The 20,596-nt window shown below is 48.0% G+C and overlaps 1 protein-coding gene across 1 annotated transcript; it reads left to right on the forward strand.

The window, feature by feature from the left end:
- The first annotated feature begins 588 nt into the window (after nt 1-588).
- LOC131270731 (nuclear protein localization protein 4 homolog) lies at nt 589-20,566 on the forward strand. The gene is made up of 10 exons (XM_058272474.1): nt 589-923; nt 1,242-1,391; nt 1,462-1,563; nt 1,630-1,826; nt 1,887-2,614; nt 2,686-2,846; nt 19,215-19,448; nt 19,522-19,709; nt 19,778-19,903; nt 19,980-20,566. Exons 1-10 carry the CDS (start codon nt 903-905, stop codon nt 19,990-19,992), a joined length of 1,920 nt encoding a protein of 639 aa, XP_058128457.1. The 5' UTR covers nt 589-902; the 3' UTR covers nt 19,993-20,566.
- Nucleotides 20,567-20,596: the final 30 nt, after the last annotated feature.

The following is a 20,596-nucleotide window of genomic DNA, read 5'->3' on the forward strand; positions in this document are numbered from 1 at the left end:
TACAACTTGTTAAAAATCGGTAATTGTATCTTTACGTAGCACCTCTTCAATGCTTAACGAACTGGCATGCCTTTGAGTGGGTATTGAACATTCGTATAATGCATGATTCCATGTATCTAGTGCCATTGGTCATACACATTCTAGCACGATATTCCGGCCCATTTAATGTTTAAGGCATGCTTGAAGAAGTAACGGCTTCTGCCACGCGGTAATCAAATGAATATTCAATTGTGATCAAGGTGCTTGCGGTTTGTTCAACTAACCTTGATCATAAGGTAAATTTTTAGGTCTTGCCAAGGTTACTGAAACGAAGTAATTCCCTGCTTCTACAGGTTGGATCGTCACAGCTTTGAGTATCTCTTTACCTTGTTCGGACTAATTATAATCAAATAGTTTGTAGAAGTTGACCAATATAAATTTTATTTGCATTCTGATCTAACTAGTTTTTGTTATTGAATTGAATTCAAACGTTGGAAAGTCTGTTTTAGTTATTGTAGGTTCCAAGATGGCGCTATGTCAACCTGTTAAATCGCTCCAATGAGTCAACCTAGTGAATGTCATCGTAAACATAGCGATGTCATCGTAAACAATCGCCGCGGTGTAAAGAACCGTCTCGCAAGATTAAATAAAGCTGCCTGCACTACGTTGTGCTCGTCATCGGAAAGTATATTGTGTGTATTTTGCATCATAAAACCGCTTGCACTTTCTCAACTGCCAACGCTTCCCTGTGCGGATCATAGTTGGCGTCGTGCGTTGATCGGGCTTTACTTACATAAGTCAGCACATCGGTTTCTAATTGTTGTAACATTTGCATGAAAGTGTTCTTCGTTCGTTCTACGAGGTCTGCCAGGAAGTGAGAAAGTTATTGCTCGTTTTGGTAGTCGCCTTCGAAGGACCGCAAAATGTCGAAAACAAACAAGATCGTAAGTATTCCAGCAGCCGCGTCTCGGGGTTGTGATATGTTCGGAAAGTGTCTTGTCATGTTGGTTGTTTGAAAGGGAGCTGTGACTGGCGGTGTACAGTGTGCCATAAGATGCACTGCTCACCCCAAAAAATTGCAATTTACATTGATTTGGATCCTATATCGAATGATTGAAATATTATTCTCGTTCCGAATGAAACCCGGCAATCGGAAACACTTCTAACCTCAAATTTGATACACTTTTGACCAGATTGACGTTTGTTGCAGATTGTTTTCGAATGCAATTCGCTCAACCAATTTCTTTCGTTCTTTGTTGCAGGTGCTTCGAATCCAATCAGCTGATGGCACGAAACGCGTCGAAACAGAACTAGCGGCTTCCGCACGAAATCTGTACGAGCTTGTCCGTACGGCGTGCGGCTTCGACCATTTCGACTTTGCGTTGTTCAAGGAGCGGAACTTTACAAAGGAGGTAAACAACACTGACGTGGTCTTAGCAGGTGTCAAAATAACCCCTTCGATTTTGAATTTATGCATTCCAGATCGTTTCGAGTGTCTCGCAGGATGTGAAAGATATTGGTCTCAAACATGGTGATATGCTATATTTACGTTTAGTTGAAGGACCCTCCACATCGAAGGCAGCGGTAAGGACCACGGCCTTCTGAGGCGAACCGTCGTCTGATTACCAGTTTCGCATTCTTTTTCCACAGGAACGTAGTGCATCGGTCAGTTCGTTAGCTTCAAGCAACAGCTCGTCGATCAGTAATGTGGCATTTAGCCGCGAAGCCACTCCTTCGACTAGTGCGAAATCCTTATCGGTAGTATCACAATTACCAAAGGAAGATACAGTTGATGTGGAGTTATACAACAAGGATGGGCGTATCAAGCGTAATCGTGACGAAAAATTGTATGTAAAGTAGGCCCATTTCGCTGTCCATTTGTCTTATGCGTTGCCTTTTCATTGCAGATGTCGCCACAACTCGAATGGATGCTGTGTGCACTGCTCGCCCCTGGAACCGTGGGATGAAAACTACCTCAAGGAGCAAAAGATAAAGCATTTCAGCTTTCACTCCTACCTGAAGAAGCTAACATCCGGGGCCACACGCGGAAAATTCGTCGCCCTTGAGGACCTGAACTGCAAGATCAAATCCGGCTGCCGGGATCACCCGCCATGGCCGAAGGGTATCTGCTCCAAGTGCCAACCGTCGGCGATTACGCTCAACCGCCAGCCGTACAGGCACGTGGACAACGTGATGTTCGAAAATACAGGCATCGTCGAGCGGTTCCTTAACTACTGGCGTACGAGCGGGCACCAGAGAATTGGCTTCCTGTTCGGTACGTACGAGATCCATCCGGACGTACCGCTTGGCATCAGGGCTCGTGTAGCGGCGATCTACGAGCCTCCACAAGACAGCAATCGTGACTCGATTCGTCTACTGGAGGACGCCAACGATGGCGACGTGGATGAGCTGGCGAAGGCGCTCGGATTGCAGCGGGTCGGGTGGATTTTCACCGATTTGCTGAGTGAAAACTTAGCCAACGGAACGGTGAAGCACGTGCGCAACATAAAGACGCACTTTTTGACCGCTCAGGAGTGCATCTTGGCCGGCCACTTGCAAAACAAATACCCTAACCGCTGTCAGCACGCCTCGAATGGCTATTTTGGCTCCAAATTCGTTACGGTCTGCGTAACGGGTAAGTGTACGCTCATGTTTATCGATATGTAATCAGTTTACTTATATCTCCTTCATCACCGTCGGTTGCAGGTGATGATAAGAAACAAGTGCACATGGAAGGATACGCCGTATCTGCACAGTGTATGGCGTTGGTGCGAGACAACTGTCTCATCCCCACAAAGGACGCTCCGGAATTAGGATATATTCGAGAATCAACTGACAAGCAGTACGTCCCGGATGTGTACTACAAGGTAAGTGAAATTTGTTTTCTTTTACAAACCTTTTAAAAACTTTTAAACACTGTTTTGTCGATCGTATTAGGTCTTGGTTGGATGAAAATGTTCAGGAATCTTACTACACGTTTCTTTCTGAAATCAATTTCGGATTGGTGGTTTGCGCAATCGCAATACTAAAAGCCGTCGAATTAGTTTCTCCGTTTATTTTAGCCGTTCTACCGTTTAAGGACGCTAATCCTTTCATGTTTTTTATATGACAAACAAATTATCCGATTCACGTTTGTTCCTCCCATTCTCCGCTCCGTTCCCGTTCGCTAGTTTCCGATAACGCCTTGCCTCAAATTCTCCCGAAGAGGCCACACTTAACTAAAACCCTTTACTCAGAGCACGTACGTCGGTCGATTGTACTGTGTTTGTCCTTCGTTTCACCTATAAAAATCGATTTTATTTATCTTACTTTTCCCACCGCCACCGGATTAATCCTTTGGTTTGCACATCCGTGCAAATGCTTTTCGCGTTGTTTCGTTTACGCTCGTTTCGGTTTCCCTTTTGTGTTGCCTCGCTTTTCGCTGCGAAACGGTTAACTTGACACTCCGTTTGCTTACGGGTGTTTCTACCAACCTCTAGCTTCGTAATCATCCATTTATCAGTTGCAATATTATATGGGGATTGTTTCTGGGTCGCAATGTTTGCCGGTTGTTGTTTGGGTTAGAAGTACTGGTTCAACGAAAGCAGTCGTTTATTGCACATAATGATCAACAAAAGCGTTTATTTGAAAGAACAGTTACTGGTATACTATTGTACCGTGATTTGGTGAATGAACTGCAGCCCATATTCATTGGTTTATCTTTTTCGTTTTATTCGCCATTTATGTTTGGGTGAAAGCTTGCGCTAAAAATTCCAGTCAAACGGAAGTAGAATGATCGATCGTTAAGATTTAAACTAAAAATTAATTATTAAATTCGCTTGTGGGGTTGTACTTATCTGTCGCATCTAATTGATTCTATTTTTACATGTAATTATTACTCTAGTGTGAGAGTATCGACGTACCATGCAAGCCTATTTACCGTTTTCATTTTTTCCGTTACTCTTTTCGTTCCTTTTTCTGCGCCGTTTCGTCACTTCGTACATCCGGAACACTCAATCCAGCTTCCGCGGATAGTTCTTATATTGTGTCTAATTTTCGGCTTCATATAAATAGCTTTCTTGAATAGATGTTTGTCGCTGCACCGTCGGCGCTTTACTACACACACACACACTTACGTTCGGTGAAACATTATTTATGTGTCGCTAATGTTGAACATTGTTCGATAGAGTGTACACTTGTCGAATGCACAAACGCACGGAGCCAGAGATAGTACGTGGGTTCTCATTTATAGCGAGATTAGCAAAAGATTTTAAAAGTGTAGTGGAATAAGTTAGAACTAAATACACGACAATAGTGATAATACGGTTCGTTAAACTGGACTGCAATGACGATTGCCTCCAAGCTAGTCATCCCTCAGGATAGTATCCTGTGTGAAACCAAATTACCATCGTTTTTATCGACATTTATCGCAAGAAGTAAATAGTTTCGTTTTTCTTCACATTCACGCTTGTCTCAAAGCTGGCGAAGTTTAACACAACTTTTGTAACACCCTGTATGTAAGCCAATGGTTGAAAAACGGGCCACCATCGTTTCTGAGTAACATTCAACATGTATTACGTTTCAGGTATTTCCGTTTTTGTACAAACACATGGAAAAAGCTGTGCCATGAATTTATAGTACACGCACTATAACTTCCGCTTATCTACCATCTTCAAGGGTCGCTTATTTGTACTGCTGCTTGTTTTTAGTTTGTTATACGTTCCGTTCCGTTTGGTTTTGTTTTTGCTTAGCATATGCATCAAAATTTAAGTAGATATATATATATATATTTATGTTTCGTTACATCTCGCTTAATCGTGTCCACTATCTGCGCTAGCCATACTACCTAGTTGCCTAGTTTAAGTCCCGTCGCGTTTTGCTACGTTCCCGATCCCGTCTCGCTTCGGCCCGGAAGGATTTGTTTCGCTTCTGAATCGGTATAGAGGTGAAATAGTGTGGGTGTAGATTAGTAGGTACGTGTGTTCCCTTTATCATGTTTGTTGGTTTGTCTGTTTGTTTAAAGTTTCCTTTTCGATCGCCGATGATCTACGCTGATCGAAAGTGTTTCGGTTAGTGTACTGTCAGTGTTCGCTCCACCTGGCATTTTTTCCTTTCGTATATAATATATATTGTTTTTTTATCTTTACGTGCTTTGTGTGTTTTTTTTTCGTTTTTGGTAGGTTTGTTTTACGTTTCTTCCAAAACATTCAGTCTCTTCCATTTCATTCTGACACTTTTATTCTCTAACGCCAGTGGCTTGCAAAGATCGCTCGTCAATCGGCTTTTTTATGTTTCGTTTTTTTTTCTTCTCGCTTTCTGCGGCATTGCTTCAAACGTGTAAATACTTCTCGCTTCTACGTACAATCGCACTCGCACACTCACACGTACACACACGCACACACATTTTTGATTGAGTTATTCGCTCAACGTAAACTTTCTACTTTTGTGATCGAAGTTGGGCAAATGATGCAGTATGGTTTTTTTTAACAAAACGGGGTAATAGTTACGCTATCCTATGCTTGTCTGCTGGTTGACTTCCTATTTGGTTGCTTGCGTGTAAATGCTAGTAAGTGCAGGTCAGGGCACCGAGGTGAAAAATATGTTCACTTGACCGTGACCGTTCAAGGGACCGTTTTTTCCAGAATCCGCTGATTAGTTGAATGTGAATGTTGGTTGCGTTTGGTTACAATATACCATTTCAATCACAAACATCTATTTTATCTACAGTTGTTTTTCGTGTGCTATACTCTGCTCTACTATACAACGAAAATATATATATATGCTTATTGCATTTGTTCTCGTTAACTGCAATGGTTTATACGTAGCACATGTCATTATGGGAGCGCTCGTCGCGGCAACTGCACATCATTGTTTTTAGTGTTTAGTAAGATTTATTCTCAGTTTTATTATAGCTTTCACTTTTGGTTTCTCTCTCTATATATATCTTTCGTTCGCTTTGACATACAATCCCGTCGGGATGTATTGTTTCTATACCGGTAGCTTCACAGGTTACGATTTCACTAACATTTAACACATATTACAGTTCATTGTACTTTCTTTGCGTTCATGATTCATTCCATTCTGTTGTTTGAACTTGCTGTTAGTTGCTTTCGTTATTTGTTATACGTCGTTCGGTTGTTTGTAACGCTTTGTTTTAGCGTGATTTGATTTGTTTGTTTGTTTTTCGGGTTTTGCACTTGTTTGCTTGCTCTCTAGCGTTAATGTCGAGTTTAACATACACACACGCTAAGCGTTTCGATTAAAATATATTCGCTTTTCTCGCTCCCGCGCGCATCTATCGCATTTTCCACTATACAAGACTATAAAGAAGGTCGGTCGTGTGCCTAAGAAGATAATGTGTATTTGATCCCAACCCGTCCCCGGCGTTTCGTAACGGCCTTCAGTACCTACCAGTCCTTGCATCTCTACCGACTAATGCTAGTGTGTTTGAATGGGTGTTTTGAAAACATCGCATGAAAAACAAAAACCATTCCAAGTGTTGTTTGGAAGTGTGCCTCGTGTAGCGTGCTGACGATAGCTTTTGCTTATTTTGTTTTTCGTTAAATTGTCAATCCGCCTTCGAATCTCTTTCCTTTCTCCAACACTACTATCCCTGTCGTTCGGTGGAATCGTTCTTTGTGATGGAATTTGCAAGTGAATTCCGGTGCATTCTTGTTCCACTCTGCAATACATTGGGTCTACAGGGACATCCTGATTATGGTCTCCGCATACCATTGAACGGAAGTAATACAGTTTTGTCGCTGTACAAGGTTGCGTACGTAACATATGTACCGTTTTAAAATCATTTAAGACCCATACGATCCGTTTTCCGTGTGCTGTTCAACGATCGCCATACGAGTGGCACTAGAAACTATTCACTTCTACCTCCTACGCTCTCCTATGCCTGTGGGTGTGAAGTCCATCGTTTTCCTATTCCTAAATGTGCCACCGGTTTTTTTTTGTCTCGAAAAAGGGTGCAAACTGCATACGGACGATTCGATTTGAAGTCGTTTTAAATTTCCGAATCGACAGTACTCTAATCTAACACAAAGTGATGCTCTGCGTGCCTAATTCGTCCAACTTGCCCGTCGCTAAACCCATGCATTCTATTTAGTCGTACCATTTCCCCCTTCGCACGCAGGAAATGTTTAACATTTGTTTGCACACGTGCGGAATTCAAACTACTACCGATACCAGTTTGCGCTTATCTTACTATGCGAAATCGATTTTTGCCCGTATCATGCCGCTCCGATTGTTTAACTATTCAACAGTGTGGAAGATTGGTTAAAAGAAACGCGCAACAGAATCGGAGGCGCCCGAGTTTTATCCATATACCGCAACGTTTGACGTTAAGACCTTTCGTAGTGGATAAAGGAGGTATAGTTATACCTTGGGAGGGTTTGCTTATTTACCTCACCTACCGATAAATATGTTTTGGAAACTTAAACAAATTGAATTAGAATACTCAACGCTTCGCTAACAACGCTCAACGCAATCAATCACACGCTTTTGATTGATTTTCCTTCACAGTCTCGGTACACTCGGTTGGCTTGTCGGTTAGCCCTCGTATCCTCTCCCAATATAAATAACAGAAATATTGTTTAACAAATCACCAGAGGTCTGGAACACCTGCCCCCCGGAGTGTCCCACTTTCTTTTCTCGCTAATTTGTGTCCCTCGCTCGACTCGAGAGAACTAGATGTGATGGTTCGGTTTGGGGTTCCACTACTGCCACTTGCCACAGTTGGCGATCAGTACCGTGCTCTGCGGTTTGCCGGCCGAGTCGCCGGCTTGACTGATCTTCTCCACCAGCTCCAGCCCCTCGACGACGAACGCGAAGATTCCGGTGAAGCCGCGCATCTCGCGCAGAATGATTCGGAACTGCGACCCAACCAGGCCCATGTTATCGTGACGCTTCTGGCTACGGCGCATGCCAACCGAACCCCGAATCGCCAGTATCTTCGTGTCGTCCGGCATGAAGAAACCCTCCTCGAACACGGACCGCCCGCCGCGCCCGTTGTTCAGCTCGAAGTCTCCCGTGATGATGCTCTCGTTCTCCCAGCACTGGAAGATGCTGCAGCCCTTGTAGCCGAAACCGAGCTCCCCGGTGCAGAGGGCGCCGAAGTTCTTCGCCATCTTGGGCGCTACATCGTTGCGCACCTCGATCAGGACGCGCCCGAACGGTTGGCCGTTGATTTCGATGTTGAAGAAGTAGATCGGATAGACGTGTACGGACGGGTTGCAGAGCAGGGAGGCGGCGACAGCGGCGGCGGCGGCAGCCGCTGCGGAGGAACCTTTGCCACTCACACCACCAGAGGTCGCCGAGACGGGCACGAGCGAGACGACGCTCGAGCAGGACGAAGATGAGACGAGCCCGGGCGATGTGAGCTGCTGCGAGGAACCCGTGACCGACACGGAGGAATGTTGCTGGTGGAGAGCGTGCTGGAGGGCCGCTGCGGCTCCCGAGCCGCTTCCATTTAGGATCTCGCTCAGGTAGCCCGAACCGGAGCCGGAAGTGCGTGCCGAGCTTGTTCCGTCGCCCGTCGTACGTCCACTGCCCGGCGCCATCCGGTCCTGGGGTGGAGCGATGATGATCGCCGCCGCCATCTCATGCAGCTGGCTGGCGTACGATGCGGCCCCACCGCCATGACCAAGCTGCTGCTGGTGATGGGCCATCGCTTGCTGCTGCTGTTGCTGCTGCTGATGATGGTGCAATTGTTGCGCCACGTGATGATGCAGATGGTTTACGGCGACGTGGTTCGGAGACTGATGCTGATGCACGTACCCACCGAGACCACCCGGGCCATCGAGGTGTCCGAGCTGTTGCTGCTGCTGCTGTTGTTGCTGCTGGTGGTGGTGGTGGAGGAGCTGTTGCTGTTGGGGTTGCTGCGGGGGCTGCTGATGGTGATGCTTGGTTGTGAGCACGTGCCGCGAGTACAACTGCGAGATGCAATAGTTGGCCAGCAGCAGGATCGAGTTGTGATGACCGTTGATCGTGGTTCCGCTGGCGGTGACATTCCCACCGAGCCCACCGGCACCTGCGGCCGCCGCCGCAGCGGCCACGCCGACCGCCGACCCGTTGCCGAACGAGATGGGATCGATCGAGTTGAGATTGGAGAGCGCCTGCTTGATCAGCTCGAAATCGAACAGCACACCGTAGTGCTGGATGAGATCGTCCAGCTTGCACTGCAGGTACATCTCCTGGTACTTGGACTGCAGCCGCTGCTTCTCCATGTGCAGGTTCGCGTACAGCTTGTACGCCTCCGTCGGCGACTGCTGCTCGAGCATGCCGAGGAACAGCTTCGCCTTGGTGAGATTGCTGCGTATTTCGGCCACCTCGAACGTGGGCAGATGGTTGATCAGCTCCGTCTCGACCTGCGTCTTCAGCGCCGTGCACGCCTCGAGGATCTTGAGCAGGAAGTCGCGCTGCTTAAACACGAAATGCTGCAGCTCGGCCAGCGACTTCTGCATCAGCAGCATATCGGACGCGATGTCCGCCCGGATCTGGTCGCGTCCCTCGGCCTGCGTCTTTACCGTGTGGTTCCGATGATCGTCCGAGCTGGCGCACGCTCGGCAAACCGCCGCATTACACTTCAGACACCAGAGCGCGTTCGGCATGGCGTGCGTGAGACAGTTTTCTCCCTTACTACGATACTTGCCCGAACCGATCGCACTCACCATTGTACCACCACCACCGATACCACTTCCTCCGACACTTATCACTCCCGCACTTCCCGGTGCCCCTGCCCCGATGGCGGCCCCATTCGATCCGCTTCCGTTTGTGACCGAACTTGATCCCCCGGAACCGCTTCCAACCGAGACGACGACACTCACACCACCACCACCGTTACCATTCGCACCCGTTCCGTTGCCAGCAGATCCGGTCGCACCATTGGCGCTACCGGTCGTCGATGAACCGCCGTTACTTGCACTCGCGATCACACCACCACCAACGCCACTTCCATTGCCATTCCCATTCGGCTTGTCCGGTGGTTTCTTGTTCAACGAGCTGGTCGTCCCGCCGGTCACGCTGCCGCTCGAGATCATGCTGAGGTTCTGCGACAGGTACAGGATGGCGTTGTGCGTCGGCAGGCTCTCCGGCTTCATGTCGGGCCCGGTCAGCTCGGTGCGCTTCCAGCAGTGCACGCAGTACAGCTCGTTGCCCTTCAGCAGCACCTGGTTGGCGCACTTCAGGCAGAAGTAGTGCCGGCAGGAGAACAGCTTCGGCAGCGCGTCCGTCTCGTTGAACGGCAGATGGCAGCAGCTGCACAGGATCAGCTCCTCCAGCTCCGACGGCAGCGGTGTAAAGTCCATGGTTCTGAAACGAACGATGATGAGCTGGGGTGGGGGAAGGGAAGGCCTCTTCACATCACTTACTTGTACTCTTTTCCTCCCACGTTGTCGCGCTGTCCAGAGCAAGAGAAAGTGGAGGTTTCTACCTCTAACAGCTGGCCCGGTTGTTCATCGTTTTTTCATCAACCATTTCCAATTTCTCGTGCCCGCTGCTGAATTCGTTATACCATTTAACGCTTACGGTGTGTTGCGAATCTAGAAGTTGATAAGCATTTTTAATGTACCCAACCAAGACGTTCCCACACACACACACACACACACACACACAACACTCCGGCTACAGATGGCTGTAATTTGTGCTCCAAACACTGAACTGGGCAGCCCTAATTCGATTGTCACTATTCCCTGGCGGTGTTGCTACGCCCTCGCTTATGGTCCTTATGGTCGACACATACACACACACACACACACCCACACCCACCGACTTACACTTAAAGCGTCCCAAATTGGGCTGATTATAATGCCCCAGGGTTAATAACTTTCTATGAGGTCAACATCATCGCTGGAGTGAGTGATTTTCTTACCCAAAACAAAAAGCAGGGAAAAGGAAAACCCGAAGCATAAGGGGATGGTCTCTTGGTGCTTGCTTGCTTCCCACACTCACTAACGCGGTTTCCGGTTAGCAATTGAAAATTACGTTCATCCTTAATTTAATACATTTCACTTTCGTTCCGGTTTTGCAGCTGCGTGACCCGCGCTTCCTTCCGGGATTATTCTACGCGAAGGCATCGGGAGCGTAATTTTTCATTGCGATGGTGGAACTCATTTTTCATCTCTTTGTGCGCTGATGGGTGAAACTTTTGCCTCACGATTTTCGGGGTTTCCGGCAAAACCAAATGGGCAATGGTTTTCCTGATGTGAGGATAAAGGAAAACCAGCGTACCAGCGTGGTTCGGTAAACGACTATCGATTCCAATGCGGAGCCTCTCCGGATCGATGACGATGACAACAGGGCCTCTGGACTCCGCCGCCGTGGCACGAGTCTAGGAAAAAGGAGGGAAAAGCCATTCCCAATGTGTGCGCTGTCGAAAATGATTCCATTAGCCCCGGCACGACGGGAAATGGAAAAACAAACACCACACAAACATCATCCCCCAGTGTTCCAGGAAGATGGAGGGGGGGATGGGAAAAAGGAAAGAGACACAAACCAGCATACCTCCTGCGCTGAAGGTCACAGCGAAAGTCGACGGTGAAATCCATCCCTCAACATCGCGTTCCAGACAGCAAAAGCAGCTGGTGATGGTGGCGGTGGTGGTGGTTCGACTTTGCGAGGTTTCAAGTGGCCCAAAATCGAGCTTTTCTGGTCGCAATGGCTCTCGAGCCTTTTGCTTTGGTGGAGTTGGTCGCCAAAGCCACCATAAACCACATTCGAGCACATTCACCTGCCACCCAGTTGGTCGCTTTTCGGTCAAACACCTTCCGATTTCGATCCGCCGTCAACCGAACACGATGGCCTTGCACGACGAAGGACACACACTCTCAAAGGCAGCCTTCTGTGGTGCGTAGTAAATACGGAGGTTCTGGTCTTCCGGAGGTTTTGGCATTGTGTGAACAACTCACACGCTCCTTCATACCTTTGCTTCGGGTGTAGATTGACTTGAACTGTGTCACACGGTGTGCGAGCAAGCGGGCTTCCCCCTCAAGGACACGGGGGAAAACTTTACATCACCTTCGAGAACAGTACGCGCGGACTTTAAACTCCAAAGGATGGCTGGACGCTCCGTTCACGTCCTTGCGCTTTTCCGAGGGACAACAAATGGGGCGAGAAAAAAAAACATCCCATCCATTGTCATCTGTTGAGACACACTGCTCCCGCCCTTCCCCCTCCTGCCTGCCTGCCTGGCTGCCTGTTGTTGTCCACTAGTGGCCTATAAATTTTAACCGACTAGAGCGAGCAAGGAAGAGAAAGAGAACGGGCCAATGTTTGCCTCTGGTTTCCCTCGGCTCGAAGGACATTTGCTGTGTGTTTGTCAGGCGTTACTTCGCTGGAGGTGGTGGTGGTGGTTGGGGTGGTGGGGTCGAAAATAACAACCCTACGATGCTGCTTCCCTCAAAACATGAGGGAAGGTGGAGGGATGCGCGGGGACGTGGCCAAAAAATGACAGTTGATCCAAGAGTTGCCCTGACACTCAATGACGCACGTACGTATCTGTTGATTTTTGTTTTTCTCTTGCGAACCACCACCACCTCCACCATCGCCACCCCTCGTGCGTTCTCCCGCTCCCGTGCCGCTCCCTGGCTTTCTCTTTCGCTCGCTCCCTTCCGTCACTCTCACGCGCGCGCTCTTTTTTCTTCGGCACCGTAATTATCCTTGTGGGGTATGTATTTAGTCGATTTTCACGTCTTCATCTGTTCTCATGCCATGTCTTTTTTTTTCTCCCCCTTTACCCCATGTTCCAACCCGAAGTTTATCTTTTTAACAACATTCAGTCAACCAGCTGTGCGTGTGTGTGTTGGGCTGTGTTTTCTAAAAACCCCACCACCCACCATCCATCTCGTCATGGGAGGAAAAATCCGGTACCAAATATAGACTACGGCCGCGTTGCGTTGCAACATCCCGCGTTTCCTATGACCCCCCCTCCCGTGTACCCCCTGTTAAATCATCCGTCCAGGACGATTGGGTGCCCTTTTTCCCACTTTCTTTTTCGAACACAAAGTTCGAGAGGGAGTGGGTAAGACCGCAAGATATTGCGTATTATCTTGGCCCATTGTCGTCGACGAAGCGCTGGGCGAAGGGATTTTCTTGGAAGTCTGGCCCGTAAGTTTCGCAACCGTAACACACTCCTACCGCACACACACACACACCGCACGTCCCCGATTGCGGGGTGAGAGAATGTATTAAAAATTGATTGAATCATGGCACGGTTCTTCGCAAAACGACGACGATGGGGACCCGCAAAAGAAAACGTCGATACATAGAAAGGGGGGAGATGGAAAAACGAGTGCGTGCGTACGTGTGTGTGTGTGTGTGTCGTTCCCGAGGGTTTTTTAAGATGCGCCTTCGGTGTCCTTTTTTTTCCCAAGGACACTTGGTTCGCCCCCCGGAAGCAAAAATCCCTTCTGGAAGTACCAGCTTGTGGATCCTCCTTGCGGCGTAATAATATACGCACATTCGTCCGGAGGAGGGTTCCGTTTTTTCGCTGCGGAAGTCGTTGTTCGCGGCTTAGTTTGGCTCGTTTCGGTTTCGTTACTTCGCTTCTTGCACAATGTGGGACTTCGTTTCCGTTCCGATGCGTCCCTTTCCGGGCCACCTTGTTCCACTTTTACTTTACACTTCTATACCGTGCACTCGCACTTGCTTGCTAGCCGTGTTGTGTAAGAGCGTTTCGTTGTTTTCGTGCTTGGCCCACCAGCCGCTCCTGGTGGCATATTCTCTGTTCACTTTGCACACGTCCGTCGGAAGTGGACCGACGGTGTTTGACAGGTGCTGCGGCCCGTCTGGCAACGCGAAACCGAAAGCACCACTAGTGTACTGCGCGCGGAAGAGGCCGATGTGGCCGATCATCCGGGTGTTTTCAACTGTTCCTGCTGCCCGTCCGTGGTCGGCGTCGACGTCGCAGTTGTCGTCCTTGCGCGCCTGGACATGCTGTTCGACTGACCCACACGGTCGCTCGCTCGCTTCGGCCCCAAAATCGAACCGTGGGGAAGGAGGGGTGCGGGCTCACCTGAGGGATGACGCGAGTCGAACAATCCAGAGCCGAGGTTTTCGCTGGATCGTCTTTCAACTGCTCTCACTGCTCTCAGCTAGTTTGTGTCTATAACTTCCGGAGAGTAGAGTGGTAGGACAGAGAGCTCCGAAGGAAGTGTGAGATGAGATTTTAATGAGAAAAAGCTAGCTCACAGATCTTCGACTGACTGGAAGTTGGCAGTTTAATCGCCTATCCTTTCCCAATGTGACGAGAAAATAAAAACCGCTATCATCACCGCCCTACCGGGTCGGCGGCGACTTTTGCGGGCAAGTAAAGATGACCTTCCGAACGACGGCACTCACCACTAAACCTCTCCCTCATCATCGACAGGTGGGGTTCTCAGTTCGAGCAGCATTCGGACATAAAGTGCTCGAAATGGAGACGCCAAGTGGAAAAGGGCAACCGGGTCGGGTTGAACGGGGGGAAACATTTGTTTTCTTTTCGTGGGAAATGCATTATTTTTATCTTCCAACTTTCTACGCAGTTGCGGCGATTTCTTTCCGCCATATGGTTTGTTTCTGTTTCGGACTTGTGTTCCGTTTGTTAGTTTTTTGTTTTTGTTCTGCCTCTCTCCCGTTCATGAAAGCACCTGAAAATTGCACCCACAACAAGGTCGAAGTGGCCACACTCTAGACACAACTCCTGCTCCAGCTGTATTTACAGTGCCCTCGGCCGCTCGGCTGTGTGTGCATGGGTCCGCATAATATAGGGTCCCGTGTTTTGATTATTGGGTTCTCTTGGGGGAGGTGAACGTGTGAACGCGAACGTGAAGAACAGATTCGCTCGTGCGCCGCGGGCGGAACTCACAATGTAAATCGGGGCCCAAGAACAGCGAGCATCGCTCTCGTTATTAAAAACAACCCCTCCCCCATTCCATCCCACCACCCCTCCCCGCCCCAGGTGGTGTACTCTGCTCGATGGTGGTGCTCGATTCTCTCGCCGTCATCGCCGTTCGTCTCTCGCCACATTGCCGTTGACCGTGACCTTGCGATCCGGTGTGACTGTGGTGTGTGGCAAGGCAATAATCTTGCGCTGGGAACATTTGCACGCCTCACGTTTCTTGCCATCGTCGTCAGCAGCGTCGTGTCATCCCCGTTACACCCTCCTGCAACCCTCGGGTGGGCAACCCCCGTTTCGCGTTTTGCGAAAACAACTACAACACGAGTCACAGACACACAAACACACACACGCACACACTGTCTGTCAGTTGGATTGCGGTGTCCGATAGTTGCTGCCACTGATTGTGAGTATCTCGTGTGTTCCATCAGATGTTCGCTTGGACGAAAAGCTAAAGGCAAAAAAAAACCTAGTACAATCCATTCCCTATGTGGTTGTTGTTCTGTTTGCCCTCCCCCTCGTTTGCTGCATCAGACAAAGCTTGGCAGGTATGGAAACGATCGAAAAATCAAATCTACCTATTGAAATCGCGCACCGTAAACCCATTAAAAGTGGGTTTTGAAAAAGTAAACGGGACTGAAACGCTCGGCATACAATGTGGTTCTTCCATCAGCTTCATAGGGCACTGCACTTGGGACGACAGTTTAATCGGATCACGGCGGGTGTAATCCATCCTGTTTTTGCCTACCCCACCGAGGGACACCCTTCAAGTGCGGTCCGCCAAAAATAAGGCTCGTCTGCTTAATAATTGCAGTGGAAATTAAAAAAAAAAATGCGGAAAAATTGCATGATGCAATAAACATTTGGGCGTGATGGTGTTCAAAATATATTACCACGTTGTTCTCTGCTTGACTGGTTGAAATAGTTGAAGAAAAAAATATAAAAAGACAATCGATCGATGTTACAATACACTGTTGTGGATTTTTCGATCACGCAATGAAACCATTAGAAGTTGTTCTAATTCGGGTTGCTATCGATCGACCAAAATTATACAAATTTGATATCATTGGCTCGATTTCAGCTAAAGCTAGCTTAGTAAAACACGAAATGGTATAGATTCCATTTTTTAAGCATCTCTGACATCAGCTGGTTTGGACAATGTGTTTTCCACCCGATGGAGGCGCCTGGTCCGTTGTATTTTATGCTCTTGAGAAACATCTTCGTCCAAACGTCGTCCTTTAAATAATTAAATTTAAATAACGCATAAAAGTTGCTACCACCAATGACGCACACTTTCCATCCCTCTCTTTCTCTCTCTCTTTTGCCTTTTGCTTCCTCGCTCACTCGACGCGGGCTCACGATTACACTCCTACCGTCCGGAGATCGATGGAGGCGGATGGTTGTTCACGACAAAAAAAAAAACAATTCCTCCCGGGGGGGGTTCGGGTTTGACGTGAAATTATCACGTTTTTATCATAACCCACCCGGTCGTTCATGCTTCCCCGTCTCCGTTTGGCAGTACTTTTCCTCCACCCAACGTCACACTTTTGCGAGCAACAAATTACATTGCAACTGTGCCGGAGGACCACTAACTGGTGGAGGGGAGGTGAAGGAGAGGGGGACCGATTATCATTACAATTACGTTCCGTTTGGTGTAATTGTTTATTTTTGCCCAATCGATCGATCGTCGGCGTTGGTGTTCTTGAGATGTGTGTGTGCGTGTGTATTTCATCTCATTCGGCGACAGTATGCGTTCAACCTGGTTGGGGGAGGGAAATGATTTTCGAATTGCGCCTCTTCGTGCGGAAAGATATTCGAGTGGTACTTGTTTTACTTCTTCCTCCTCCGTCACGAATCACATTTTTCTCATCCACGCACCAGCAGCTGTGTGAAAGTGCTGGAACGAATTCACTTTCGTGCCAGAGAACAAACAACAGAACGCCGCCAAACGGGGGGGGGCTTTGTTGTGGTTTCACTGCGGTTTTTATTCCGAGTCGGAATGGTTGTTGTTTTGATTTGCACTGCGCTTTTGACGTTCAGCTCCGTGCTGTTGCGTCAGAGCTCATGTTTAGTCGACCACACACCACACTTCCTCGCGCCTTTCGTTCGACCGTCCGCTCGTTCGTTCGGTTAGGAACAGAGAGCGCGCGCGTCCGTTCGCCTTCGCTGGGCACACTGGACAGTGTTGTGGTTCCGTTTGCCGTAATGCGTCGTTGGGCCACGGTTACCGTCCGCGTCCATTCACTCACGACCTTTGGATGATCGCCGTCGAGGTCGCTCAGTGCCAGGAAGCCGTTCGCTCCCAGCAGCAAACGCCGGCGAGATTGCCATGAACTTCGGCCACGGTCGAGTTTGTGAATGTTGGTGAGGCTGAGAGTGTTTGCCGCTAACACTTATTTTCGTGAGTGTTTTTCCGATGGCGCCAAACGATGCCCGAACCGCATCGGAGTGGAGTTTACATACAACCCAGTGGGAAATGAACCGACGGAAGGAAATTGTTTGCTCTCCTTTTCTCCTGAGCTGATTCACTTTTGTTTTCACTTGTCGTGAGGAAAATGAGGCAAAAAACACTACTAAGTATTTCGTGGTGTTTGGTTGTTGATAGAACCAGAACACAAGAAACATAAGACTTTTTTAAACAACATAGTGATTGAAAACCATTATCATTAGAAGATAATTCATAGATGAGAGATAGTCGTTAAAACTAGTTCATGCCGAAAAAATGATTTAACATTCGACAAAGTCAACTCTAGTACTGAACTCTGCAGACGAGCTAATGTGGTTTTTTTTGGGAATTCAAACAATATTGTTGTGTCATCCAACCTTCCCTATTCCCCATTTCGACACGGTTCTGTGTCTGTTCTCAAACACTCGACGATGTCAGATGGCGTCGTTTTTTTGCGAATTTGTTTTCGCTCACTGACTGTCTAAATTGTGTGTGACGTCGGTCGGGACCGCCTCCTCCTCCTCCGGACGCATCGCAGGGCCTCGCTCGCTCATGTGGAACCAAGCTCGTTAGTGAAGTGCAAAAACAAACAAAACAATGGCAATGGAAAAAAACAGAACAAACCGCACGCAACCGAGAGCGAGTGGTACCCGAGAGCGCCAGCGTTCCCGCCAGATAAAAAGGCTCATCTGACGCCCGGCTCGGTCTTTCGTTGCGGGATGAACCGATCGCGGTGTGAGTGACCACGAGATCCCTCTCCCCCATACACGGCTACGGTAAACAGTTTATATTCCGGAGCGAGTCGTCGGTTTCGACTGATCATGTTTTGGTTGTACCGCACGTTTCTGATCACGATATTGATTGTTGTGTGTGGTGTGTCGGTGTCGCCCCCCGACACAACGCGTTGGTCTCTGAGGGCTGCCCTAATCGAATGTAAATTACGCCGCAACCAACCGGCATACACTTTTGCGATAGCACGCGCCACACGAATACAACTGCCTGCGCTACAACCATTCCCCGGCAGCTGCTTTTTTCCAAACAGAAACTTCCACTGGCGACAGCCAATCGATCCACACTGGTTCAACACCCTTTAACGAATTGGCACATTAGTTGACTAGCCTGGCCCCAATACTCACGAAGATGATCGAGCGGTTTTTGGGCAAAAGCTTAAGCTAAACGGTTAAATTCAACTAAAACTCGCTAAACCGAAGTCAATTCAGTTCGGACAGTTCTCGACGAGGGTCGGCGACGGACTGGTCGCGTCACCGGTTGTGTCGGTTGTGTTGGGGTTCATCATCCCCTAAGTGTTGTACCGCTCATAATTTTTCAACCGGCACTCAGAAGTGTACGTAATTCGATGCTCTTTCAGATCGGTTGGAAGCGCTTACTCGCGTGATCGACATCGTGGTGATCTTTGCCAGCGCTCGAAAGGTGCTTTTTGTACGGAAAACGTGAAGTGATCAATTAATTTACTTCTACATTCATACAAGCTTATTTAATCTGTACGATTCATCGCTTCGATTTCTAGATTCCTAAATCAGTGAATAACAAATTCATGTTGCTAAAATGCTAAAGGAAAACTCACTTCTTTTCGTCGCTCGATCAATACTATCGATCATCATGAAAATTTTAAAAAGATAAATGAAGGTTTTTGAATGTTTCGTAAGATTCATCAATGTTTTCAGATTCGAATCATCAAAGATTCGTGAATCAATCATTGGCATGAATCTCGCCAAAGAGTAGTATTGCACATCTCTAGTTAATACTTCTCTTCATTGAAATGCGATTTTGTAATTTACAAATTTGTTTGACGTTAGTTAACTGTAATCATAATCATCATCCAAGAATAACATTCTTATCAGCAGTTATTACAATCGTTTGTACAACCGACGTAATGACATAACTAATTGCTCTTTTCTCTTTCTTTTGCAGGAAAAGGATGTGTACGGTAATGAGGTGCAGCGCCTTGGTCGCCCGCTTCCGGTCGAGTATCTGCTGGTGGATGTTCCGGCCTCCACCCCACTCGTTCCGCTCTACACATTCCACGAGCGGAAGGACGCGAAGGAGTACTTCCCGGTCGAGAACCGGCTGATCGACGGTCATATACAGGACTTCTCCGCCCTGGCGGACTATCTAGCTAAATCGCGCTCAATGCCGTTCCTCGAGGTAGGTTTATGGTAGGTGGAATTGTTTGTGTCCCGGTGTTTTAATCGCAAGTTTTTTTTTCTCCCTCGCACAGACTGTGTCCGACTTTCACCTACTGCTGTATCTCTACCGCATGGAGGATATGCTCCCGATGAAGTCCCAGCTTGGTCCTCTGCTAGAGGCGATACGCAGCAAGGATAAGGCGAAGGCCAATGAGTGGAAGACACGCGAAGTGTGGAAAACGCTCGAGGAACTGATCGCGGCCAGTTCCCATCACGAAGAGTAAGTGTCGGCAGTAAGTTTCGCTTGTTCGCAACACTTTCATGTGGCTTTTTCCCTTTCGTTTTCAGTTCCAGCATGAGCAACGATGTGGAATTTGTTCCGAGCGGGGAAGCCGAACAGAACTGGATCTGTACGTTCTGCACATTCATCAACAGCCGGGAGCTGCCAGCGTGTGAAATTTGCAACCTTCCAAGGTATGCTCGTAACTCGTGTGCACCGATCTCCTCCACCGGGCCAGTTTGTCACGTATCTTTCTGTTTCTCCTTTCAGGACTAGACAATGAAGGGTGCACCAAGCAGTTTAGCAAAGCAAAAGATGCCCAACAACACACTGAGGGACAAATTAAAACGGCGCTCAAGGAATGCATTTCAGCATTCCAATGCAGACGCAGCGGGAAGCACGAATGGAAAATGCTTGCATAGGAACATCTTGCATCGCGGAAGCTACCCACAGCTACTTACTTTAAAACAAAATCCGGGGGTCTTTTAGAATATTGCTTAACAAATAAAAATGAAACGCTGTCTCTCGCTGGGTAGCACTTATTACTGAGGTTGCATTTCGCGCCACGGTAGCGGAATTGAGACACACTGACATCTCCCTCCTCATTGCGCCACCAATTGCAGTGCATTCGAGATGGTGTGTGTAAGTGGGTGTATGTGTGTGTTTGGGAAAATTGTGCATGCAAATAACCAGAAGTGATTTAATTATTTATTCAACAACAACAACATCAGTAAGTAATCTTTGAATCCAGTGTTGTCCAGCCGGCGGGATATGGGAATCGAAGAGAAATGTGGGGAAAACCACCCCCAGACAGACAGCAAGAAAAACTGATTGAAATAAAGTCCATCATATAAGCATTTTCACACACGTGTCTAGATAGAATCGCA

This window comes from Anopheles coustani, chromosome 3 (assembly GCF_943734705.1).
Source record: "Anopheles coustani chromosome 3, idAnoCousDA_361_x.2, whole genome shotgun sequence".
Classification (NCBI taxonomy): Eukaryota; Metazoa; Arthropoda; class Insecta; order Diptera; family Culicidae; genus Anopheles; species Anopheles coustani.

What these genes read in the sequence shown, in the direction of transcription:
- LOC131270731 (XM_058272474.1), top strand. Translation starts at nt 903, where the DNA reads ATGTCGAAAACAAACAAGATC. An exon ending in TCCCGGATGTGTACTACAAG is followed by an intron (nt 2,847 to 19,214) that starts GTAAGTGAAATT and finishes TTTCTTTTGCAG; the next exon opens with GAAAAGGATGTGTACGGTAA. An exon ending in GCTCAATGCCGTTCCTCGAG is followed by an intron (nt 19,449 to 19,521) that starts GTAGGTTTATGG and finishes TCCCTCGCACAG; the next exon opens with ACTGTGTCCGACTTTCACCT.